The 27,487-nt window shown below is 39.0% G+C and overlaps 1 protein-coding gene across 1 annotated transcript in view; it reads right to left on the bottom strand.

Moving 5' to 3' along the window:
* Positions 1-2,894: 2,894 nt before the first annotated feature.
* Positions 2,895-27,487, bottom strand: part of rnf217 (ring finger protein 217) — a 28,110-nt gene continuing 3,517 nt past the window's right edge. The window contains exons 2-6 of the mRNA XM_079830553.1: positions 9,568-9,798; positions 9,262-9,426; positions 7,584-7,785; positions 5,363-5,434; positions 2,895-3,826 (exon numbers count right to left, since the gene is read on the bottom strand). Of these exons, the coding sequence (XP_079686679.1) occupies positions 3,747-3,826; positions 5,363-5,434; positions 7,584-7,785; positions 9,262-9,426; positions 9,568-9,798 (750 nt within the window). The 3' untranslated portion in view covers positions 2,895-3,746. The remainder of the gene's footprint in view (positions 3,827-5,362; positions 5,435-7,583; positions 7,786-9,261; positions 9,427-9,567; positions 9,799-27,487) is intronic.

Raw genomic sequence — 27,487 nt, 5'->3', positions numbered from 1 at the left:
CCACTAATAAAATGCAAGTGAGACCAAATGTTGGCAGCTCCATTTAATTCTCAATTAAATATGATAAAGATAAATATTTGCTGTCTGCAGGCCTGAATTGACTTTTTAACTCTGAAAATAAAGTGCAGCAGCAAATGTAACAATGAAAAAAAATTACAATGTGCATTTTTTTTTAAAGAAAACATGTATGTAACACAGGTGTTGTGCTATAGATTCAGACACATAATTCAATATATTTAGGGAATAAAATATTACAGGTGTTTGGAAATCAATCACAGCAGATGTGCTCTCAAAATACACAAAATGAACTCATTCATAAAGTTCATTTGAGTACATTTCAATCCCATTGGTAAAAGGCACCATCTGAGGATAAAATAAAATAAAAATAACACAATCTGACTGGCAGTCAAAGCTTTCAGTTCATAATGTTAGCAAGTTGAAAACAGCAGACGTTTAACAAGCTAGAATTCGGATTCTGACTGATTTCTGTTATGTCTTCCTCAATATAAATATATGTAGCTACAGAAAAAAATCAGTTATCCGCACTAGAGTGATAATATAGCAGAGGTGACGAAATTCTCCCTGAGAATAAGGGGTCGTTCACATGGAACGCATTTTTCCATTTCACTGCGCTGCTACTTTTCCATTGTTTTTCAATGAAAACACACGACAGGCTAGACTGATGTCTTTAACCGTTGCGCTCACGTCTTTTGTATGGAAGGCCAACAGGGCCAAAACGTGTGAAACCAATGTCTAACGTCTTAAATGTGCAGTGTGTAAATTCCGACGCTCACCCCTCCCTTTCGAAAGCACATAGAGAAGCTACGGTGGCCGACGCAAGACAAAAATGTTGTTGTCGGAGGGAGTAGAGAGTGACTAGTGCTCTGTAGAGCAGTTTGTCTGTTTAGGGCAACTGTAGACACATGGCGGAGCAAAATGGCGATTTCACTGTAAGGGGACCCGCGGTGTATGGAGATAGAAATGGCTCATTCTAAGGTAATAAAAACATAATGGTTCATTATGTAAGGTCTTTATACACCACTGAAAACATAGTTATGTATATTATATCGCATTTCTGTCAATAGATCCTAATAAATACTACACACTGCACCTTTAATGGTGTAACTAGGTCTTAACACGTTTCGGTCCTATTGGCCTTCCATAAAAACCCAGTGCTCAAGTTAAAAGTTCAACTTTTATAAAACGCGCCTCGAGACCACTACCACTTTTTTCAAAGCAAAAACGCTTTCTGTGTGAACCGGCCCTAATAGTGGCATTCACTACCAGCCTGAGTGCATCTTTATAATTGATTGTCTCCGAAATCCAATTGATATCTGCTTAGAAATTATACCTGGCAACCACTTATAACCAGAATTGAATTAGATGGCATTACACGGATTTTGTATAGGGCATTTACCAAATGAGTATTAGACCAGCAGGTCTACAAGTATCTCCATGCATTAATACTCATATTCCTGATACTCCAACCGGACCATGTTGCTATGGTTACAACCTTTCCTGCAATGCCTTTCCCTGCACTTTATGGCTTTCCTCCAGACCAGCCTTTTTGTGAGCATTAAATATATGTAGCTAGCTCAAATCAAATCAACATGGGACGTTGGACTTTACAGGTTGCCTTTTGTTTAAATGTCATAGCATGTACCCTAGTGAATGTAGCACGTCTAATGGTCAAGGTTATATATTTGATGGCATGCTACGGTATTTGGTTTTTGTAACAGCATGGGATTGGAACAAACCTAGCACATGGCAATGGATTACAGTGGATATGAATCTATAACACTGTGCAATATACAGCAGGGTTGCCTATTGGGCTGATAGTCTCGAGCATTGAGTCGCTCAGTGGCTATGTCTCAGTGTGCAAAGCTCAAATATACTACAAATGAACGTCAAAATGTGTCCATGGACTTTAAATTTGAATGAACATTTCTAATTATATACACTCAAGTAGAACATGTAATGCACCTAACAGTTTGTTCAAGGCATGCACTATGCTTTCATGTAGGGTTTGAAAGACTGAGACCATGCACACTTAAAATCTGCCATTCAAAAACAACATTATTTAAACATTTTTCACCATTTCTAGGTCACTAATCCCGAATCAAATTTCGTATATTAATTATGTGAACTCAAAATATGCTCTTTGGATAATTCATCATAATTCTCACAAAAAAAATTTCCCTTTGGAATAACAACATGAACAGCTAAATCGCTCACATTAAGAAAGTAAATAGGGTGAATTATGTTTTAATGTTGATTTGATAATAAAACAGGACTATGAAAAAAATATTCTTAAATTCAGTTTCAGTTTTCACTGTAATTGTGACGCTGATAAAACTTGAATAAATATTTGAATACATTTTTATATATATATATATATATATATATATATATATATATATATATATATATATATATATATATATATATATATATATATATATATATATATATATATATATATATATATATATATATATACACATTTATGTATATACAGCTCTGGAAAAAATTAAGAGTCTTATTTTTTTTTTTCCAGAGCTGTGTGTGTATATATACACACTATATACACACTTCCATTTAAAAATATATATATATATTATACGTGTATGTATATACTTATATAAACATTTAAAAAAATGATTATTTATCTAACAATGCTAATATTATATACATGTGTATATAATATATATATATATATATATATATATATATATATATATATATATATATATATATATATATATATATATATATATATATATATATATATATATATATATATATATATATATATATATATATATATACACAATATATATATACACACAATATATATTTATTACAAGCTAACAATTTTTTTTTATATTTGTTTTATATGCAAGTACATGTGTATATACACGCACACACTCACACATTTAAAATGTAAACAAATTTTTGAATATTACAAATGATATTATCAGCATAACAATTAGAGTGAACTAATTTAAATGTAAATACTACATTAGAAAAAAGAAAAATAGGTTATCGGACTTTTGACCCCACAGTGTATTTTGTGTTTGGCTTACAGCTTTAGATTTGTGCAAACACAGAGCGTGAACACTTTTGCATGACACTACTAATTTGCATGACCTAGATGACCTATATGTCTTGGCGTGGAGCTCTGGGTCCCGTGTAAAACCTTTTGTTTTCTACAGTGTAGTAGACAGAAACGTTTTGTTTTGTTGATCATGCAAATTCCAGCGGATGTTGGCACAGCATGAAGGGAGGGAGGGATCGAGAGGGGATAAAGAGGGACAGACATTAATTCATCAACTCACCATCATCAAGCACTAAACGCTTACAGATTATAACATCTGATTCACGTCATAAATAGATTGAAGAACAATATCATTCACACTTTGTGGCTCCACTGCATAACACATCCTACAGGAAATTATTACGAGTCCATTCCTAAAAAACTGAATTCAAATCAGTTTGGGGCTTATAAATAAAACATTTCAAAAACAAAATCTCCTCGAATAGTCTTTGATCACTATGCCAAAGATGTCATGTGGAGGAAAGGATCACTGTGCAATTGAAGATATTCACGAGATGCAACGAACAGGAAAACTGCACGTTGTGATTGTTGTATCTAAGTGGCCAGTGTTTGGTCACTTGGCACCCAGGGCTATTTTTGGGGTGTGTGTCTGTGTGTCCAGGTCCTGAGCAGGATGACCCAAGCTGAATCAGCACAGCCAGCGGCCCGATCCCTGTGAGCGCTTCCTCCTCCGCTTACAGATGTAGTAGATAGGCAGAGCAAACAAGCCTGCAGAGAGATCAGTCACAACACAGGACAGCTCGGTCACACTGCCATCATCAACTAATCTAGTCATACAAGTCTGAACTAATGTGTACCAGAAAAATAAAACCAGTAAGACCAGTAAGATTTTTTTATGTTTTTAAAAGAAGTCTCTTCTGGTCACCAAGAGTGCATTTATTTGATCTAAAATACAGTAAAAACTATACATCAAAGAATCCTGAAAAAAGGAAAAAAACTGTTTTCAACATTGTTAATAATTAGGAATATATATATATATATATATATATATATATATATATATATATATATATATATATATCGTATATGTATGTATGCATCTATGTATGTATGTATGTGTATAATGTATATATATGTATATATGTATATGTATATATATATATTTATATATATATATATATATATATATATATATATATATATATATATATATATATATGTGATACTATACACACACACACACACACACACACACACACATACATATTTCTTATTACCGTTATATAGTAAAAAGAAACATTAAATTTAAATATGCATGAATTAAAGGCAATGTATTAATAAATATTACCAAGATGTATCTAAATAATTCATTCCATAATATAAAAATATACATTTCTTGGGCCATACAGTCTTGAATGATATGCCTAAGTACAAAAAATGCTGCATTTTGCCAACATTTTGTCATATCAAGATGTATTTGGCGTAAGGTCACAACTAGGGATGTCACGATACCAAAATTCCTGTAGTCGGTACCAGTTACATAAACATTTTACAGTACTCTGTACCAATTTCGGTACCACAGCAACATTTTTATTATTAATTTTTTTAATTTTATTTAACTATTAAAAAAAAAATCTATAAGTTTATTATTTATGATGATAATCATTATAAGTAAATAATACATAAACATTTAAATGCTGTATGCTGTTTAAAAGTAAACATTGTTTATAAAAAAGATCAAGTGAAAAATAAGCAACCATCTAGGCATAATTATTATTATTAGTAGAGATGTATTATTATTACATAGAGATGTAGCTAAACGTTCATTATATATACAGTATATGACAGTTTTCTCAAATGAAACGGTAAATTCAATAAAGTGACACGAGTGTCACGCGTGCATCTGTGCCCGTCATTCACACAGAGACGCAGAACATGCAGGAGTAATATTTAAATAGTCTTTTGCGGTTATATAATCACAGACACTAGTATATATTCGGCTATAGTCTGGAGCCCTGTGCTTAGATAAACACGGAAGCGACTGAACGCAACTGCGGGTACTGAATATACTCGGGAGTCGTACTACCGGTACTACAGAAAGGCTGGTATAGTCACATTTTACCGGTACTTGTCCATTACAGAACTGATTTTGTTAATGAGAAGAGGGGTGCTTAATTGTCATAAAAAATATTTTTAAAAAAAGCAAATACTATTTTATAATCATTTTTTGGGATGCAATATAACCCAGATATGTTCCTGACGTGCTTTGTGAGATTCCCTTAGGAAGTGTTACACAATCCTTACCTATGACCAAAGCCAGAGCTCCGACGACCACCACGAGTACAATGACCACTGGAGCCACCAGCACTTTACTCACTGTGGAACGAGCAACAGAAAAGCATTCAGGCTCACAAAAACAAACACATTTAGAATTCTTATCTACTTCTGGACTAAAGAGAAATGGATGGAGTGCATTTATCTTCTGAGCAAGTCACTTGGTTAAAGTGAACCCTGTGACCTGTGGACCAAACACTTGTGTCTGTGATGTATGGATGGTTGGGTATCACACTATGGTTCACTGCACTAGCCTGAGGACACCACACAAACACTAGCTCATGTAAAGTATACACATAGAGATATGTAAACTAGAAGCAGATCATAGAGCCGGTCATATCTCGGTGCCATTAATAACCGCTGTTATCAGGAGTTTTTAAACTAGAATGGTCTGGATTTGTGTAAACTGTTCGTTCGGGTTCTCTTGTTGAGTCCAGACATTTTGTTTTTGTTAACATAAGTGAACTCATATTTCATCCCTGGAAAAGGAAGTGTAGCGTTTGTGTACAAATACAATACAAATATAAAAATATAGATGTATAACTTTATAGTTATATACACAATTGTGTGTATGTATACCAATGTTTAATGGTGAGCTTGAAGTCAAGATAATAAACAGATGATACATATCCTAAATAATGCAACTTTATATTGTGTTGTCTTTATGCATACTTCACAACTGTATGCAAATGAACTTGATGAATTGCTGGCTATTTCTATTGAATAGAGCGAAGCACTTCACGGATCAGTATTAAAGTATCAGGCCCAGCTGAATTTTCTCACTTATTCACTTAAATGTTGGGTCGGATACTAAATTAATTCTTACACTGCAAATCACTACATTTGGCCATGTCTGACTTATTAAATCTGCCTTAATTGTTGGCTAGTTGTTTCTAAAAACTGCAAAAACAAAACCCTGTAGGAAAAATTGGCATATACACCGATCAGGCATAACATTATGACCTAATATTGTGTTGGTCCCCCTTTTGCTGCCAAAACAGCCCTGACCCGTCGAGACATGGACTCCACTAGACCCCTGAAGGTGTGCTGTGGTATCTGGCACCAAGATGTTAGCAGCAGATCCTTTGAGTTCTGTAAGTTGGGAGGTGGGGCCTCCATGGATTGGACTTGTTTGTTCAGCACATCCCAGATGCTCGAATGGACAGCCACCAGGGAATACCGTTTCCAGGAAAGGATGTACATGGTCTGCAACAATGCTTAGGTAGATGGTACGTGTCAAAGTAACATCCACATGGAGGGCAGGACTCAAAGTTTCCCAGCAAAACATTGCCCATAGCACCACACTGCCTCTGCCGGCTTGATTTCTTCCCATAGTGCATCCTGGTGTCATGTGTTCCCCAGGTAAGCGACGCACACGCACCCGGCCATCCACGTGATGTAAAAGAAAACAGGATTTATCAGACCAGGCCACCTTCTTCCAGTTCTGATGCTCACATGCCCACTGTTAGCGCTTTCGGCGGTGGACAGGGGTCAGCACGGGCACCCTGACAGGTCTGCAGCTATGAAGCCCCATACGCAACAAACTGCGATGCACTGTGTATTCTGACACCTTTCTATCAGAACCAGCATTAACTTCTTGAGCAATTTGAGCTACAGTAGCTCGTCTGTTTGATCAGACCACACGGGCCAGCCTTCGCTCCCCACTTGCATCAATGAGCCTTGGCCACCCATGACCCTTTTGCCGGGTCACCACTGTTCCTTCCTTGGACCACTTTTTATAGAAACTGACCACTGCAGACCGGGAACACCCCACAAGAGCTGCAGTTTTGGAGATGCTCTGACCCAGTCGTCTAGCCATCACAATTTGGACCTTGTCAAACTCGCTCAAATCCTACGCTTGCCCAATTATCCTGCTTTTAACACATCAACTTTGAGGACAAAATGTTCACTTGCTGCCTAATATATCCCACCCACTAACAGGTGCCATGATGAAGAGATAATCAGTGTAATTCACTTCACCTGTCATATTGTTATGCCTGATCAGTGTATACACTATACTTTATATATTGGAATCAAGCAGGTTCTCAGAGCACCTAAAGCACATTATGATATCAATTGGACAAGAAAGCTCAAGATAACCCGAGATATCTCAAGATATGTCTCTAAGGTAACCTCTAAAATTCCAAAAAAACTTAAAATGAATTAGCATCCTCTGCTTATGCACACTTACTACAAACAGAGCCTCGGACCAGCCGCCGCAGGTGGGGTTTCTCAGGCAGGTAGCGGTACTTGCATCCAAACACACTCAGGTTGGAGGCGTGGTCCCCAAAGAAGCGCAGATGCCTGTACTTCTCCCCACATCGATAACAAAAGTTTGTGTTGCACTGCGTGCAGGTCATGTGATCGCAGCCCTCTGTTTTCTGAATGTGGATCTGTTGGCATAGAGAAGAAATAATCCTGGCAATGAGTAATCTAAATCACAAAGATGCACCATCCCAGCCATCTATTCTTTTTACAAATTGGTTACATTTTTAGCCTGATCTAAGAGCTAATGGGGCAGATTTACCTGAATCTGGGACAGTGACTGACATGTTTAATTAGTGAAAGCCTAGAGCTCACAAAATGATAATTTAGAATGATTACACTGTGATTATCCCAACAAACAATCCACTTTTCAGAATTATAGGTTGAGAAACTCGCTCACAAAGGAACGATCTTAGCTAAGCCCTCAGGTATCTGGCTCAGGTATGTTGAGGGAATGCCAAACACTCATGTTACGATGTGTCCTCCAAAACAACATGAATGCAATGCACCGATGTCTGGATGGAAAGCAGCAACGCCTTATAGAGCTTGTTGTCTCTTGAAATTGTGTTAGTGGAAAGAAAATGGTCTCAAGTGAACTTTAATTCAGGATCACTTTGCCCACACCCCAGTCTTGTGACTTCCTGCAATTTCATGTTTACCAAGACCGTAATTAGAATTAGACAAGAGGAAAGGAAAAGAAAAACACAATCCTTCTTCACTATCTCAGATGGGAACATTCAGTACTTACACCGATTGTTTCTGTTTATCTGAACTACGCAACTCCTATTAGTTTTAAATGGCCATATTTTATATTTCTGTTGCATGGTACCTTACCATGTAGGTCAAGTTTCTGATACTAAATGTGTGATAGATGGGTTTTACATTTACATTTTCCACTCTCTCTCTGATTCTTAAAATTAAACAAGCTCATTTTTGTTACTGTTCCTTTAAGACTTCAGGAAGACTTTACAATAAGGTTCTAGTAACATTACTTAAAGCAATAGTTAATATAAACCATAAACAATTATTTTTGCTGTTATCTACATTTTCAAATTTTTTAAACATTTCAAGTTGTATAAATTGACATGAAATGAACATGAATTAATGAACAAAAGTATATTTATTAACGGACATGAATCTAAATGAATAATTGCTGTAAATAATGGCTGTTGTCCATTGTTTGTCTATAATAACCAATACATCCATGTTAACAAAATGAACCTTATTGTAAAGGTAAAAATCAAAACTATATGCAAATGACCTACACTACTATTCAAAAGTTTGTGTTTGGTCAGCAAGATCTTTTTCTTGAGCATCTGTCTTGAGCATTAGCCTATAATAATGTTTTCTGAATGATCATGAGGACTGAAGACTGGAGTAATGTCTGCGGAAAATTCAGCCTCTGAAGGAATACATTTGAAAAAACATATATTTATAAAAACAATTAAATTGTAAAAATATTTCACAATATTAAGTTTCTTACTGTGCGTTTAAAAAAAAATGAATGCAGCCTAAAAGATACTTTTTACCAACCCCAAACTTTTGAACAGTTGTGTACATTATGATTGGCTAAAATCTGCATTTTTGTAGAGCACATTCATTACCTTACAGCGTGGGCACTTCTGAGCGTTCCTCTGGCCATGTTCAATGACGCTGGCCCAGTGACGCAACAGTTTGTCTCCTTTCTTGTATTCTCGACACTTCAGGCCTTCGTGCCAGGGCGCGTGGCATTTAAAACACCAGACAAACTGGCACTTTGTGCACTGAATCTGTTGGGGAACATTTAAAGACATAACGAACACAGATAGTTTGCTTACTCAAGTATATCTTTTACCAAAGAAAGTCACATAATTCCAAACTTACAATCATAAATGTAAGGTTATTAAATGCAGAATGGACAAAAACCCAACCTTATACTTGTGTTCAATCTTGGTAGACGTCTGTTGGCCACGCCCCCTCAAGGAAGAAAAGAGGCTGCACTGGGGACACGGTTTTGTGCTGGAGTCCAGTCTGCTCAGCTCCAAGAAGTACTTGTATTTTGTAAGCTCCTCACTGGTCAGGTGTGAAATCACCAAGCTCTCCTCCAAGTATCCACTGCACTCCGTGATGGGACAAACCAAGTGTGCCCGACCCACGTGAACCTTAAAAGAAACCCAAATTTATACATGACTAAAATGCAAACAACCGTCTGTAGCATTAAAAGGAATCGTTCGCCCAAAAATTTAGATGTAAATGTAAAACTAACGCTGAAGCACAGAGGATAGAGCAAATCAAAACGACGGTCACAAATTAGAAGGCTAAAATTAGAGGTTTTACAGAAAAATGTCAGAGGATTTTGATACAAGAGAAGAGAAGTCACCCTTCTGCCGGAAGCCAGTGATTATAGTTTGTAAAATGTTAAAGATGGCAAGCGATCCTGGGTGGAGTAACTTCTTATTGACGTTCGAAGTGTTGTCAGACAAACAGAGGCTAGCTAGACTCTCCCTCCTCCTCCTCTGTAAAGCCGCTCTGACGTAAATTTTCGGATTCACGAAAATGTTCGTATTTTCAAAATATTAGTTGGTACGAAAGAAATTTGCACCTGCTCCATACCACGTGTAAATGGTGCGTGAAACATTTGAACGTTCTATGTTCTAATTTAGGCAAACTGACGACATTGCATTTTGGTGCACTATGTACCATAATAATATTTAAAGAGTTTTTTTTTTACTGTTCAACGTTGGGTAATAGGCAGCGCTCCTCACTGTCACTTTTTACCTTGCCGTCCAATCACAGTGGAGGAGGGGCAGGACAAAAACACAGACCAATCATCCCACTTGTACACCGACTGAATAATAATGAAGTTAATAATACTGCTTTTTACTGCATTTTTTATATTCAGTAATATTCTTCAAAATTACATACTAGTAACACATTACTGCCATGGATATTTTATATCATATTCATAGCAATCAAAGTATCTCAGATGGAAAAACGCTGCCCTTGCAAAGTGCTCTCAAGCGCCACCAGCTGGCCGTTTTCAGAAGAGCACCAGGCATTTTTTAGCTGGCTAAAAATGCTTTGATGGACACATGATAATTTAATATGTATTGCAAGGCATATGGTCAATTAGCATTTATGCAATATACTGAGAAAGAAGTCCACGAGATTCTATCTTATTTGCAGTTGTAACTCATGGGCGGGGATTATGCTAATTATGAATGAGCGTGCACTCGCGTCCTATTTACGAATGTTTGGAATTCATTAATATACACACGTTTAACTGCCGAATCCGTGGTATACGAAGCGTTTGTGAATCTGGAGGAGAGTTTTCGTAAAGGTCCATTTTATGCGCAAATTACTCCGAATTTGCTCATATATTTACGAACGTTTCATGAATGAGGCCCATCGTGAGTAAATGTATGTACTTTTAAATAGAAAAGTATGTTTTAATTTGAAGTCTTGATAAATTACATGTGCACGCGCACTAACCCCAAACCTCCACCCCCAAATCATTCTTGTCGGTTATTAGCTGGAGCACTGTTTATTATGTTTCGTTGTTCAGACTGCCCAAGTTTGTTTTTGTTGCCGTTTGTGGAGCTTGTGCTGACTACAGAGACAAAAAATGTTTTGGCCTAAAAAACATCGCTTCCGAATGCATTTATTAACACACTGGATTACTTTTATGATGGAAGGATGCACTTTTTGAACTCTGAAACTATTCAATGCCATTACAAAGCTGGGAAGAGCCAAGATATTATTTAATATAACTCAGATTGTGTTCAGCTGAAAGTCATATACACCTAGGATGGCTTGAGGGTGAGTAAATGATGGGATAATTTTCATTTTTGAGTGATCTATTCCTTTAATGCAATGTTAAGCCTTCAGATGACTCCATGTGCAGTTAAATATGTAATCCACCCTGTTTGAAAACGGTTAACTGCACAGTGACGTGTGGACGAGTGATTTAGCGTTCTTGGAAATTGTGGGTTTTAATCAGTGATTACAAGCTAGGACACAAGCAGCAGGAAGTCTAACCAATCTGTGTACACAAGCAACTCAAATAGCCTCTGTACAAGCGGTACTTCCAAGTCAATGATCAACGTTACCTTCTCCAACAATCACTGAGCTCCAGTAAATTGTGACTGAAGACGGCTCAGGTAGGAAGGTACCCTAGGGGCTCGTTCTAACTAGTTTGTACAGGTTGAATGTGGTATGATTTGTTGATAAATGGATCTGTGTTGAATGACCTTTCCCAGTCTCCTGTATGGAGTTAAGGGATCTCATGGATCAGTGAGATCCATTTCATTCTCATTGTTCATACTACAGCAAGGCTTTGGTGCAGCCCTACAGCTGCAGGACAGTGACTATCGGTACCTCCCCTGTGAGAGGATTACGTCCCCACCCATGTTGTTTCGCCCCCCCTTTGGGACGACAGGATTACCGAGCACTTCCATCGCAAGAACTAATCTCCTCTCTGCTCTCCTATTTTTATGCTGGGATATCAATCAAGCAACAGCATTTAGTGGACATTATCTGAGGTGACAATAAAAAGAGATGTCAAGAGATGTCTGTAAATTTGAGTTTTCGGTAGTTACAAATCAGATGGAATAAAATCTGCCATGATATCTGGAACCAATGCACTCTGGACCAAACTAGACAAGACTGGGTTCCGCCTGTCACTGCATGATGTGAGCTCCAGGAAAGGTTGACAACAGTTACCACTTACAGTTTACTACTACTACTACTGCCACAATGTCCATCCCTAAATATGGCTATGCTAGATAATCACCCTTGTTCTGTGGAAACTCTTGAATTAGGGTTGGTTAATGGTGTAAGAGTTTCACAGAACAACAGTTATTTTTTAGCGATGACGAGTCACAAAATCATACAGCAACTGACTAGTCATTTAGTAGGCTAGATTTAAAAAATATTTTTTAGGGCTGGTAAAACTCTAAATGGATACATTTACACACAAGAAGAAATACTTTGAGATTTTTTCACTCCATGAGAACAGGTGTGTCCCAATTTGCGTCATTTTGTAGTATAAATAATGTGAGTAGTGTGTTCACACTAAAAAATCCAACAAGAAAAAGTGCACTTTCAATGCACGAATGACGCACTTATGCATCCTAAAAAACGAAATGTTGGACACTTCATGCACTCAACTCAGAGCTTTAGGCACACTAGAGCAGCCATATCACCCTGTAGCCATAGACTGGTTTCCCACTGAAGTGAAGCAGGGTTGACCCTGGTCAGTACCTGGATGGGAGACCTCCTGGGAAAACCAGGTTGCTGCTGGAAAAGGTGTTAATGAGGCCAGCAGGGGGTGCTCACCCTTACCCCTTTTCCACCAAAGCAGAGCTAGAGCTAGATCGGAGCCAGAGCCTAGTTTCAAATCGGTTCTTTGTGTTTCCACACCCAAAGCCCCAGCTCCGAGCCAGGAAAAGTGGTTCTTAAGTAGCACCAAAACATTGCTGGGCTAGAACAGGGCTAGAAGAACCGATTACGTCAGGCGCTGGGGGCGGGGTCAACAAGACGAACACAAACTTGAGATCCGCCATGTTTGAAATAGCAGCTAATGGAGCTAACAGCTGCTGCTCGTTTGTAATCTCCGTCTATACAAATTAAGGCGAACTGCATGAATGCGTTGGATTCGCTGTGTTTTTGTTGTGTTTTGATGCCGATGTAGGATCGTAAAGCCATGTGAATCAATAGTAACGCAACGTTTGCATTGTTGATGGAAGGCTTGTTCACAGCGGCGCTGTGCAGAGACCAATCGCTGTATGACAACGAGTCCAGCGAGAGCATACGACTCCTTATGCTTTTGATTCACTCATGCGTTTTATATATATATATATATATATATATATTTATATATATTAGGGGTGTAACGGTTCGCGTATTCATACCGAACGGTTCACGGGTTGAGTTCCAAATGGAATCAGTATTCCCTATTTGATCATCCCTATGTGAGCAGGACACGCGTGTGCCGTGCCGTATGTAGCAGTTTGGAATGCACTTGGCAAAGGGAGCGGCGTAATTTCCTCATTATCTTCAGCTGGGATTTTCAAACATTTTCGGCTTCAGTTTCGGTTTTCGGCCAAGTGCATACTAAATTTCCGGTTTCGGTCCAGAATTTTAATTTCGGTGCATCACTAATCTGCATAATTCTTTTCTTTTTTTTAGCCTAACTGTTGCAAATAAAAATATATTTTTATTTTAAAGAGTTTATAAAAATATGTTTTGTAATAGGCTGCTGTATATAAAAAGTAATATAACTCTTAAAAATATGAATTATATATTTATTTATGCCGGCGCTGCGTTGTCACAGGAAAATCCCAGCTGAAGATAATGAGGATATTACTCCGCTCCCTTTGCCAAGTGCATTCCAAACTGCTACATACGGCATGGCACACGCGTGTCCTGCTCACATAGGGATGATCAAATAGGGAATACTGATTCCATTTGGAACTCACCCCGTGAACCGTTCGGTACGAATACGCGAACCGTTACACCCCTAATATATATATATAATATCATACGTGGATCGGTCTGCGCAGTGCTGATGCATCTCGAACAAGCCTGGTGTGTTTGTGTTTCCCCACTGACCAGGGTTGCCAGGTTTTTACAACAAAACCCACCCAATTGCTACTCAAAACAAGCCCAATCGCGTTTCAGGGGGGCTTCCCCGGTAAAAATCGCATTTGGGGGTAAAATATGTGTTTTTTGGCATGGTTGCCTACTAAAATTCGCATTCCCGGGCCTAAATATCACATAATTGGGGTCGCTTTATCCCGCGGACATGAAAAAACAGCCCGCGGCAAAACCACAGACTTGGCAACACTGCCGCTGCCTCGCTAGCGTTGCTGAGAAAAGATGAGACGTATACAGTGGCGTAAGACCTTGCTCTGTTGTGGCTCTCAGCATGTGGAAAAGCAAACGGTTCTTAGAAGGCTCCTTAGTCGAACCAACTATGAACTGGGACTAGCTCTGGCTCTGAATTAGCTCTAGCACTGCCTTGGTGGAAAAGGGGTACCTGTGGTCTGTGTGGGTCCTAACACCCCAGTATACTGTCAGAAAGCACCATCCTTCGGATGAGACGTTAAACCGAGGTCCTGACTCTCTGTGGTCATTCAAAATCCCAGGATGTCCTTCAGAAAAAAAAAAAAGAGTAGGGGTTTAACCCTGGCATCCTGGCCAAATTTGCCCATTGGCCTCTGTCTATAATGGCCTCCTTTTTGGCTTCATCACTCTGTCTCCTCTCCACCAATCAGCTGGTGTGTGGTGGGCGTTCTGACGCAATATGGCTGCCGTCGCATCATCCAGGTGGATTCTGTACATTGGTGGTGGTTGAGGAGATTCCCCCTTCCATATGTAAAGCACTTTGAGTGCCGAGCAAAGCGCTATATACATGTAATAAATTATTATTATTATTATTAGAGGATTTTCACATCTTAACCGATTTTAAAAATGTGGGAGACCACACATTTTTCAACCAACAGTTTCAACTGATTTTTAACATTATAATCCTCCGAATGCACAGACAAGAAGATTTGTCTGGGCAGTGAGACCACATACCTGTTGACAGTAGTAAGATTGTCACAGTAATGAGATCAAACGTGAGTTGATAAGAAAAACTAATTGGGGACGATCGACGTTGTCATCTGGTTTTCCTGACGTGAGTTTGTTTAAATGGGAAGAAAAACAAAGGAGAAAAAAAATGATAGAGTGATCTTTCTCAATACTCCCCTTTCGTGGCGTGTTTGTGGCTGCCAAATTTCAGCTTTCAGCTCTCTCTCATTGGCTACTGAGGGTATCATATCAGAGGCAGCCCAATCAAGATTGGGATTTGGTATTGTGCTGGCTCCAATGCAATCGGGAGCAGTCAAATAATCGCAATGACACCACAGTTTTTTGGACAAAAAGTTGTTTGTGACAAGCCTCGAATCGGTCTAGGCCCCCCGATCGTTTAGAGGTGCAAATCGGGCTCAAAATCTGGCTTAAAATCTTCAAGTGTGTGGCCAGCCTTACGTAGCCAAAGGGGAGGGTCTATCAGACTGTTGGATGAAAAAATAACCATTTAAACCTTATACACTCACCTAAAGGATTATTAGGAACACCATACTAATATTGTGTTTGACCCCCTTTCGCCTTCAGAACTGCCTTAATTCTATGTGGCATTGATTCAACACGGTGCTGAAAGCATTCTTTAGAAATGTTGGCCCATATTGATAGGATAGCATCTTGCAGTTGAAGATTTGTGGAGATCTTGGAGATTTGTGGGATTCACATCCAGGGCACGAAGCTCCCGTTCCACCACATCCCAAAGATGCTCTATTGGGTTGAGATCTGGTGACTGTGGGGGCCATTTTAGTACAGTGAACTCATTGTCATGTTCAAGAAACCAATTTGAAATGATTCAAGCTTTGTGACATGGTGCATTATCCTGCTGGAAGTAGCCATCAGAAGATGGGTACATGGTGGTCATAAAGGGATGGACATGGTCAGAAACAATGCTCAGGTAGGCCGTGGCATTTAAACGATGCCCAATTGGCACTAAGGGGCCTAAAGTGTGCCAAGAAAATATCCCCCACACCATTACACCACCACCAGCAGCCTGCACAGTGGTAACAAGGCATGATAGATCCATGTTCTCATTCGGTTTACGCCAAATTCTGACTCTACCATCTGAATGTCTCAATAGAAATCGAGACTCATCAGACCAGGCAACATTTTTCCAGTCTTCAACTGTCCAATTTTGGTGAGCTTGTGCAAATTGTAGCCTCTTTTTCCTATTTGTAGTGGAGATGAGTGGTACCCGGTGGGGTCTTCTGCTGTTGTAGCCCATCCGCCTCAAGGTTGTGCGTGTTGTCGCTTCACAAATGCTTTGCTGCATACCTCGGTTGTAACGAGTGGTTATTTCAGTCAAAGTTGCTCTTCTATCAGCTTGAATCAGTCGGCCCATTCTCCTCTGACCTCTAGCATCAACAAGGCATTTTCGCCCACAGGACTGCCGCATACTGGATGTTTTTCCCTTTTCACACCATTCTTTGTAAACCCTAGAAATGGTTGTGCGTGAAAATCCCAGTAAATGAGCAGATTGTGAAATACTCAGACCGGCCCGTCTGGCACCAACAACCATGCCACGCTCAAAATTGCTTAAATCACCTTTCTTTCCCATTCTGACATTCAGTTTGGAGTTCAGGAGATTGTCTTGACCAGGACCACACCCCTAAATGCATTGAAGCAACTGCCATGTGATTGGTTGATTAGATAATTGCATTCATGAGAAATTGAACAGGTGTTCCTAATAATCCTTTAGGTGAGTGTACACTAGATGGCTGAATACATTTTGCACTGTATAAGTGCATAGAGTATAGTACGTCATTTGGGACAACTTTAGATTACCTAAGCTCTGCTGGAACAGGCTCGTACTAGTTTAGGGATGCTGCTTGAGTCATTTCTGAATGACGCACTTGACTAATGTAAAAGATGGTTTTCGTAAACAGCAGTAACAAGGCTCATGTTGGGAGAAGGGCTCTCGTGGCTGATTGTTTGGTGTCTTGTGCTCACAGCAGGTGAGATTCTGCAAGCCGGGTGTGCTTGGAGTTTACTTTGGGATACTAATGAGATCTGGCACTCCCACGAGAGCCCTTACCTGAGTACGTGGCACCCAGGTGACAGCACTCCCCCAGAGCCACCCACCGGTCCTTTTTACACCTGTCAGCCTGCTGCTAATGGGCCGACCGTACAGCTAGCACAATAACGGCACACATTCACCGCCGCAGGCATGAACAATCCTCTCAGTATGGGTAGAGAGTCTGATTTTCAGTCTGCCATGTCACACGCTGACATCCTGTATCAACTTTCGAGATGTTTTCTGATTGACCAGCACCACCACTTGAGCTGGGCTATCTTCTCAGGGAGGTGTCTTTTTGATGGATGTGCAATAGAGTGCAGAATTTAAGCATAAAGCTGGGTTCACCAAATTGCTGTGGGAAATACAGACACAAAATTTATTTTTACATCTAGTTTATAATATTAGCACTAATCAGGTATGGATTCCTATCCTTAGATGACTTTTAAGAAAACTATGCTGCATATGTAACACACAAACAGCATGGCAAACCATGCTTATCGTGAGAGGATGAACACCTCAGGGTGTAAATTGTGTGTCAAAACACTTTCAGTATAGCATCCATAAAAAAAGTAATCAACATTTTTTTTCATTTTCTCAGCAGATTCCTTGCATCACCTTTTTTCAATCTAAGACCTCATGCATCTAAATTACAGTAGGTTGTAGGCAATATTCAGTCTAGCAGAAAGTGTATACATTCATACATTTAAACGGATCACTTATTCTGCAAGCCTACAAAAGGTCAGTGAAACCAACTAAACAGTACTCCTAAAAAAATCACATGATTTGATTCCATATAAAAGATCAAATCTAATGAAGCATATACAATACTGCAAGGCAAATAGTTAAAAGCCAGTCACAGATGAAGCGAATATTGTTATCTCCTAACAATGCCACATATTAAATGTCTGGGTAGATTAGAAGGGGAGCAAACAATCAGTTTGTGTTGGATGTAGGAAAAATGGAAGGATAAAGATCTGAGCGACTTTGACAAGGGCCATATTTTTATGGCAAGGCGACTGGGTCAGAGTATCTCGGAAAAGGCAAGGCTCGTGGGTTGCTCCCGGTCAGCAGGGGTGAGAATTAACCAACAGTGGTCCGAGGAGGGACAAACCACAAACAGGCAACAGGGTGTTGGGCGCCTAAGGCTCATTGATGCACGAGGGCAACAAAGGCTATCCCGTCTGGTCCGAGCCAACAGGTCTACTGTGGCACAAGTCACACAATATTTGAATGATGGTTATGGAAGGAATGTGTCAACATACAGTACATCACTCTGCTGCGTATGGGGCTGCATTGCCGCAGACCAATCAGAGTGCCTATGATGACCCCTGTCCACCGCCAAAAGGGCCTATAATGGGCATGTGACGTAACTACGCGTTGACACTGGACCTTGGAGTAGTGGAAGAAGGTTTCCTGGTCCAAAAAGTCTTGTTTTATTTTACATCACGTGAATAGCTGTGTACGTGTGCACCATTTACCTGGGGAAGAGATGGGACCAGGACGCACTGTAGGACGTCAACAAGCTGGTGGAGGGAGTGTGATACTCTGGGTAAAGTTCTGCTGGGTCCAACTATTCATGTGTACCTAAACATTGTTGCAGGCCAAGCACACAATGTTCAGAAATGGTTTGATGAACATAATAAAGAGTTCAAGGTGGTGCCGTGCATGGCCCCAAAATTCCCTAGATATCAATCTGATTGAGCCTCTGAGGGATGTGCTGGACCAACAAGTTTGATCCACCTGGCTCCACCTCACAACCGACAGGAATTGGAAGGATTTGCTGCTAACATCTTGGTGCCAGATACTACAGGGCAACTTCACGGGTCTTGTAGAGTCCATGCCTTGGAGGGTCGTGCTGTTTTGGAGGACCAACAGCATATTAGGCATTAGGTCATAATGTCTTAAAGAAATCCTGAATAATTAAGTTGATTATAGGGTCAATTTAAAATTATCAACTTAATTATCACCGGGTTCAAAAACAGCTGGACGGAGCACAACAGAATATAAGGGAATCCAGGGATCTTGAGACACATTATTTTTTTTACTATTTTTAACTTGATACGTTCATGATGCTAAAAATATAGCAATGCTTTTGTACATAGAGCAACAATCAAAAAATAGTGCAGACTGAATTTAAGAAGTCACAGTTTAGGCATAATAATGAACAAATCACTTAGAGCAGTCAATCACAGTAGCTGTAATTTATTGTTGAAGGCTATGTAATTGTTAGAAAAGCAGTGTTTTGATGGCTGTGGCAGTGCTGCTTTACAGGGAATGATTTTAAAAAGACACAAACTCTCAGAAATAGTTTACCGTGCCAAACGCTGTCAGCGCACTAGACAGCTCTGAGAAGTTGTCTCTTTATTTATCCCCTTTGAAACAACGCTGCTAAAAATATTAACTACAAAAATCTAAATAATTAGTAGACTCAGATCCCTAAATGACATTTTGGATAAAGTACTCTGTTCGTTGTTGGTGGCTATGGTTACATGTTTATATATGCAATTTATACTTACCCATAAGCATGTTATCATACACACAATATGAATGAGTATTTTTTTATCACATAAATTCATATTAAAAATTACAGTTCTGGATCCTGTTTTTGAGCTTGTGTTGGGATTATAGTGGCATACCATATATTATGACTATCCATGTCTCTTTAAGCATAAGTAAGCCGCTAATGGATTCAGTACAAGGCAAGCCAACATTCTGAAATATTACTCCAAAGAATGAACCAAACGCCCTTGCCATAGGCACCTGACATTTAGGCTGGTCACCCCATTTGCCAAGCCCAACACAAAGGGCTGAAATGAGAAACAGTGGCTTTGTGAAGTTAAATATTAGCTATTTAAATGAGTCTTTTGTAGTGCAGATCTCTGGCCATTTATCTTCAGTAAAAGTGCACATGAACCGATCCCTCATTCCTTTCATCTGGTTACAAACAATATTCATACAATTCATTTGAGCTCATATATTCTCATTATCTAAATTGCTTTTGAAATCATGCACGCCACAGGCCTAAAAATTATTGTAATAAAAGCAGGATTGCGAAAAGATACTGACAATGTCATTCAAATCGTACAACAAAAGCAGAAACTTAACTCAGATGTTAAAAGGCTAGTTCAACCAAAATTTTCACAGTGTTTCTGCAGGTTTTATAAAGGTAGATTTAAGACTTTTTTAAAGATCTTTTTAAGACCAAAGCGTAAGGAATAAAGTAACACTTCAGTTTCAAAATACAACTTCCTACCGATCTCTATTACTTTTTAATTCAGTTTAGAAAAAACAGCTAGATGAGTAAAGTTTGTAAACAAACTTTGAAGATGGCTTGATAAAGCTAGACCAGAAAGTTTGAAAAAGTTAATTTAAAAATTAAAGTTTGACAGTTTTGAAGTCAATACAGGTAGATCAGACAGACAGAGAGACAGACAGATAGATAGATAGGTTACTAGAGTACTCAGTACTAGATTTACCACATTCTTGTATGATTTACCATGATTCTAGCAAGATTTACCATAGTTTAGCCTGATTTACCATAGTTTACCATGATTTACCATAGTTTACCACACTCTAGTATGATTTACCATGATTCTAGCAAGATGTACCATAGTTTAGCCTGATTTACCATTGTTTACCATAGTTTACAACGCTCTAGTATGATTTACCATGATTCTGGCAAGATTTACCATAGTTTAGTCTGATTTACCATAGTTTACCACGTTTTACCATATTCTAGTATGATTTACCATGATTTACCATAGTTTAGCCAGATTTACCATAGTTTACCATGATTTACCATAGTTTACCAAGCTCTAGTATGATTTACCATGATTCTAGCAATATTTACCATAGTTTAGCCTGATTTACCATAGTTTACCATGATTTACTATAGTTTACCAGGCTCTAGTATGATTTACCATGATTCTAGCAAGATTTACCATAGTTTAGAATGATTTACCATAGTTTACGTTTTACCATGCTCTAGTATGATTTACCATGATTCTAGTATGATTTACCATGATTCTAGCATGATTTACCATAGTTTAGCCAGATTTACCATAGTTTACCACAATTTACCATGCTCTAGTATGATTTACCATGATTCTAGCATGATTTACCATGATTTACCATGCTCTAGTATGATTAACCATGATTCTAGTATGATTTACCATGATTCTAGCATGATTTACCATAGTTTACCATGATTTACCATGCTCTAGTATGATTTACCATGATTCTAGTATGATTTACCATGATTCTAGCATGATTTACCATAGTTTACCATGATTTACCATAGTTTACCATGATTTACCATGATTTACCATAGTTTAGCCAGATTTACCATAGTTTACCACAATTTACCATGCTCTAGTATGATTTACCATGATTCTAGCATGATTTACCATAGTTTACCATGATTTACCATGATTCTAGTATGATTTACCACGATTCTAGTATGATTTACCATGATTCTAGCATGATTTACCATGATTCTAGCATGATTTACCATGATTCTAGCATGATTTACCATAGTTTAGCCACATTTACCAAAGTTTACCACAATTTACCATGCTCTAGTACGATTTAACATGATTCTAGCATGATTTGTTTGAATACCTGCTCACAACCAGAATATGGACCTACTGTAAAAAATGGATGTTCTTGTTGCTCTCAGTATTTTTTGTCTTGTTTTCCAAAGCAAATATCTTATATAAGATTCTTAAATCAAGAATCAAGATTTACATTTACTTCTAAAGCAAAGTGGTATAAGAAAAGAAGTCTTTTTTTCTGTGAAATTGATCAAAATTAAGTGAGTTTATGATTAAAAAAGAACAAATATTTGCCAATGGGCTCAGAAAGAAATCCACTTATTTCAAAGCCATTGACAATTTCTTTTTGAAAACAAGACTTCATGTCTTCATTTTGCTTCTCATGTAAATGTATCTTGATTAAAGGATGTTAAGGTATTTGTCCTGGAAAACAATGCATGCAACATTTTAATGCCATGAGTCATGACTTTATGAAATTAAGCCTTTGTGTTCTGACTTATTTTTCATAATATAATTTGTGGAAGGGGCTGTTTTTAGACCAGTATAAACACTGATTTCAATAAAAGTTGTAATGTTTTTGTCAACAAAAAAAAAAAAAAACTAAATTCAGTGAGGTTGACAATCAAACAATAAAATGGAATACGGGTGAGAAAATGCAGGCAGAATTTTCACTTTTGGGTGAACTATCCTTTTAAATTAAACAATTTCAATCAATCTAGTCATATGATTGCACTTCACTTAACATTTCAGGCCTAACATAGTCAAGTTTTCAGTCAAAAAGTAGCTGGAACCTGCATCACACCACCTCGCTATGACGCTGTACACAGCTGTAATGCTGTCATTGGATACAATTCAAAAAGACAGGTTTTACAGGTAATCAGTCTTTTACAGAAAGCCCCAGAAAAGCAAAACACACGCTGCAACAATGGGAGGAGTGGCGATATATCTGCAAGCGGCTATATAAACAAAATTATTTTTGCCAGCATCATCGTCATAATTGTGCACTACAGAACAAAGTCGAGAAAAAGGTCTAGGCGTGTAGCTGAACAGGCCAAGTGAGATCCCCAAACGCAAGTAACTGCTTGGGCATGAATAAGACAAAACTAGACCAATATCGTCAATACTATCATTATCACATCAACCTCTGTCTGACCCCCAAGATCATTCACAGGGGCAATAAATCTGATTTGAGAGAACAGCGGCAACAAGCAAGCCAGCGTTACTCGATTACGTCCACAAGATCCCTCCAGAAGGGCAAATTGTTTCTATGTTGCCTGCAAACCGCACACAGACCTTCCAGCCAACAGTCATGTAATGTAATTAGGGCACAGAGAGGCTGAGCTCAGTGATTAAGCAATCAATTACAGCACAAGTTCTTCCTCCCCTTGCCAGAAACATGACTCACTGCCACGGGGTAGAAAAAACCTTCTCTAGACCCTCTTCCGCTTTCTAAGAATCTGATATTACAGAACTGCGTCCAAACTAGGGATGTGAAAAACGACATATTTTTGCTTTAGGGTGACATGAAGGTCTTAAGGGGTAGTTCACACAAAAACAAATATTCTTTAATAATTTACTCACCGTCCCCCCCATGTCATGTCTGCATGACTTTCTTTCTTCTGTGGACCACAAATAAAAAAGGCTTTTTTTAACGTCCATACAATGACAGTCAACACTGTATAAAGTATATTTCATTGCAAGTCGTAAATAAAACAAAGATTATTGAGGTGTGTTTTTACAAGAAAATACTATTTTGTTTAATTCAATGTGTAACTTGGCGTTTCTTGTCAACTGTAAATCCTACACCCTTTTTCCCCCAATGTCCTATGTTGTTTGGAGTTTGGACCACAACATTCTTCAAAATATCTTATGTGTTCCACAGAAGAAAACGTCATACAGGTTTGGAATGACATATGAGTGAGCAAACTTTCATTTTTGGGTGAACTATCCCTTTACAACTTGGGTTGTTTTGGTGTTCACCCAGGGGCGGTTCTAGGATTTTCATTTTAGGGGGGCTCAGCCCCCAGTGAGAATTGGACCCTAAACTAGTCTTAACAATTTTTTTGTCAAATGTTGTGTAATTTGTTTAACATTTCTGACTTAAAAAAGCAGCTGTCAAATATGAAACATTTAGTTTAGCTACATATCTCGCACTTGACGTCGAGTCCTGCTGCTAAAATTCATGCTCAGCCCCAGCAGCTTCTGTGTGAACATAAAGCCCGCCTACTCTGATTTTATTGGTTTTCAAGCGGTGACAGACCAATGAGGCTCAGATCAACGCACACACCTCTGCTTCTGACGTGCGCTCCATTCGCTGCCTCAGCGGATTGAAGAACACGCTGATTAACGCAGATTAAAAAACGGGACGAAGCCGAAGCCAGTTTCATATGTTTGAAAGGTTAATCATACATTTTTTAGGGGGGCTGGACAGAATGAAGCCCCCTAAAAAGGGCCTAGTGACACCCATGGGTTCACCTGATGCGATCGGATCCATTTTCTTAAGCCGCCTTTTCGCTGTCTGCGACCTTCAGATACAATTGTTGCAATTGTAGTCACAACACAAGTTGAGATATTTCAACATCTATCGTCTCTTTTAAGCTGTGAAAAGGCAGCTTCAGGGCCTGATATACTCATGGCAAAGCTCTTTTTCGTTCTTCGCTTAGGAGTAAAAAGAAGTTCGAAATATGTGACCAGCGGTATACTGTTAGCGAACATCTGATGGCGACCACACTGCACACTGAAATATGTGCTGCACACTTTCCTCAATAACAAACAGACAAAAAAAAAAAATAGAAAAGAAAGCAGCAATTAAGAAAGCATCTGATCATAGCGACATGAATATGTTTGCACCAGCTCTACAATTCGGCACTCCAGTCAAGTTGCATCAAATTTATTAATACAGCACTTTATACAATAGATTGTTCAAAAGAAAGCACCTTTAGGCCGCATGTCCACCAAAGCGTTTTTAGCTCAAAACACTAGGCGCTCTGCTGAAAACACCTCGCTGTGTGTGCTTGAGAGTGTTTTGGCAGCGCAGCGTTTTATTTCAGTTGAGACTCTTTGCTTGCTATGATACGGAATATTTTAATACTGTTACTAGTATCTCCTTTCACAAATAGTGTTTTGTGTATTGATTCTTTATAAAAATGTTGATACAATGTAAAGTTTTTGCTCTGGCTCTTGTATTATGCTTATTGTTGTCATCTGTTGACGTTGTAAAAGCAGAATGTGGTGGATGGTTTGTCCCGCCCCTCCTCCACTGTGATTGGACGGCTGGGTAAAAAATGACAGTGATGAGCACAGCGTTTTACTCAAAGTTGAACATTCTTCAACTCTCGGCAACCGGTAAAAACGAGTGCTCTGTCAGTGCTTCAGTGTGAAATATACGCTCATCGCCTCGTTACGCTCATGGCATTCTAAAAACGTGGCGCTCCCATTGAAAACAATTGGATACGCCAGCCGTGTGAAAAAATGCTTTGATGGACACGCGGTCTTAGAGTATTATACATAAAACACATTAGCCCCTTTCAAAAAAACAGTCTTTACTGGTAAATTACCGGTAACAGATCATGTGTGAACAGGACCTTTTCAAAAACACAGGTAAATTGGTTCCGGCAATTTACCAGTAAGAGAAGTTTTAACGGTAATTTGCGCTATCCCCCAGAGTTAAATAAGTCCATAGATACCATTCTCATCTCCGTGCGTGCCATAACTGTCTGACGCACCCACCGCTAGGGTTGGGAATCGTGAAAAATTTTCCGGTTCCGGTTCCGCCTAACGATTCCGGTTCCATTAAAATTATTAAACAAATAGTGGTAAAGGAAAAGGCACAATACGCAACTCAAACAATCCTTTTTGTGTTTATTACTTGCTCTCAAATTAATTTACAGTTTGGCAATATCAAAAAAAGTCCTGTATTGAACATATTACAGTATTACAGTAAGCCATTCTTGCAAAAAAAAACAAAAAGGAATTTATAGACATTAAAATTAAATGTTCAAATGAACACCTCTGAAATTGTCTTATTACATTTTCTCTCTCTGTCTCTGAATAAAACCTAGTTATAAATTATATTTATTAGTTATATTTATTAATTAGTTGTAGGTAGCCCGCCCACACTGACAATTGATTGGTTGACTTAACGAAACAGGCCAATCAGGATGCTCTCTGTCTTACATGCGCTTCATTAGGTGCACAATAGCACACACACGCAAGGTCTCTCGCTCTCTCTCCCTCTCTGCCGTGCGCGCGTACACAGTCATAAACAAGAGCACATGCGCGCTCTAGCTCGCTCGCTCTAGATTGCGGGAGAATTTAACTAATTTGCGGGCATCAGGGAGCCACTATCAATATGCGGGAGACTTGGGATGTCTACATACTTGTGACTTTCTCTTCACCAAGCGAAAATATCTGACGCAAAACCGTGAATGTGTAGTGCGAGGGCTTTCAGTGCTGAACTGCGTTAATTGTTTGCACTCCTGAAAGCGGCAGGCAACGTAATTAATATTCATGATGAGGTGAGCTGTCGCTCGCTATTAAAGGATACGCTACCAGCGCTTCGCACACACATTGCACCAGAACCGTTTTCGGAACCGAAACTTAGGAATTTTGCTCGGTTCTGGTATTTTTCAAAAATTTGTATCGGTTCTGCATAAGAACCGGTTCTCGGTTCCCAACCCTACCCACCACTAGCTTAGCTTAGCACAAAGACTGGAGGTAAATGGCTCCAGCTAGCCTACTGCTCAATAAGTGTCAAAATAACGCCAACATTTTCCTATTTACATGTTGTGATGTATATAGTTACATTGTGTACTAAGACCGAGGGAAAGTGAAAAATTGGTGGTGAAAAGTGAAAAGCCATATCGGTCAAGAAAATTGCAACTTTTCATTTTCCGTCGGTCTTAGTACACGATGGAAGCCGTTTAACTCCAGTCTTTATGCTAAGCTAAGCTAGCGGTGGGTGTGTCAGACAGAGTTATGGCATGCACGGAGATGAGAATGGTATGTATGGACTAGGGATGGGGCCGATCCGATCCAGTATCGGGACCGATACCAGCGTTATTCACGTATCGGATTGTCCCGATCCAACCTGCGGAGAAATCCGATATCCATGAGCCATGTCTGCGCTTCAACGTTGTCTGCTGAAATGACTCCAAAAGTTATTCCCGCCGGCTTGTCTGCTATCTGGCTGCAAACTATGGAATGGATTTTCTGAACGGAAGCGCGGCTCAATGAGATACAGAGTTATGAGACACGCCCCCGCTCAGGAAATCCATTCCGCAATTTGAAGCCAGATAGCATTGAGGCTAGCCAATGTCAGCTGTGTGGAAATACTTCACACTGGAAACACCGCAGAGAAAGACAATGTTTGCAAAACCGTAATTCAGAGAGGTGGAAGCTCCCTCGCGTCGTACAACACAATGAACGCAATCAAACATTTAAAAAAGCAGACAAGTTCAGACAAGACTAGGGTGACATTTAAGAGATAATAATCAGGGCTTGACATTAACAATCGCCATCTGCGTGTGTATTTCGGCTGTGGTGTGTAACACTCACACTAGCCACTTTGAACTTATTATAATCTTCTCAAAAGCCATCTGTTATAATAGCGTTGCACATTATAACCAATCACTTGTGTTTCTATTGAGTTTATGA

This window comes from Gobio gobio, assembly GCF_949357685.1.
Source record: "Gobio gobio genome assembly, chromosome: 12".
Taxonomy (NCBI): domain Eukaryota; kingdom Metazoa; phylum Chordata; class Actinopteri; order Cypriniformes; family Gobionidae; genus Gobio; species Gobio gobio.
This window is presented reverse-complemented; position numbering and strand designations above follow the sequence as displayed.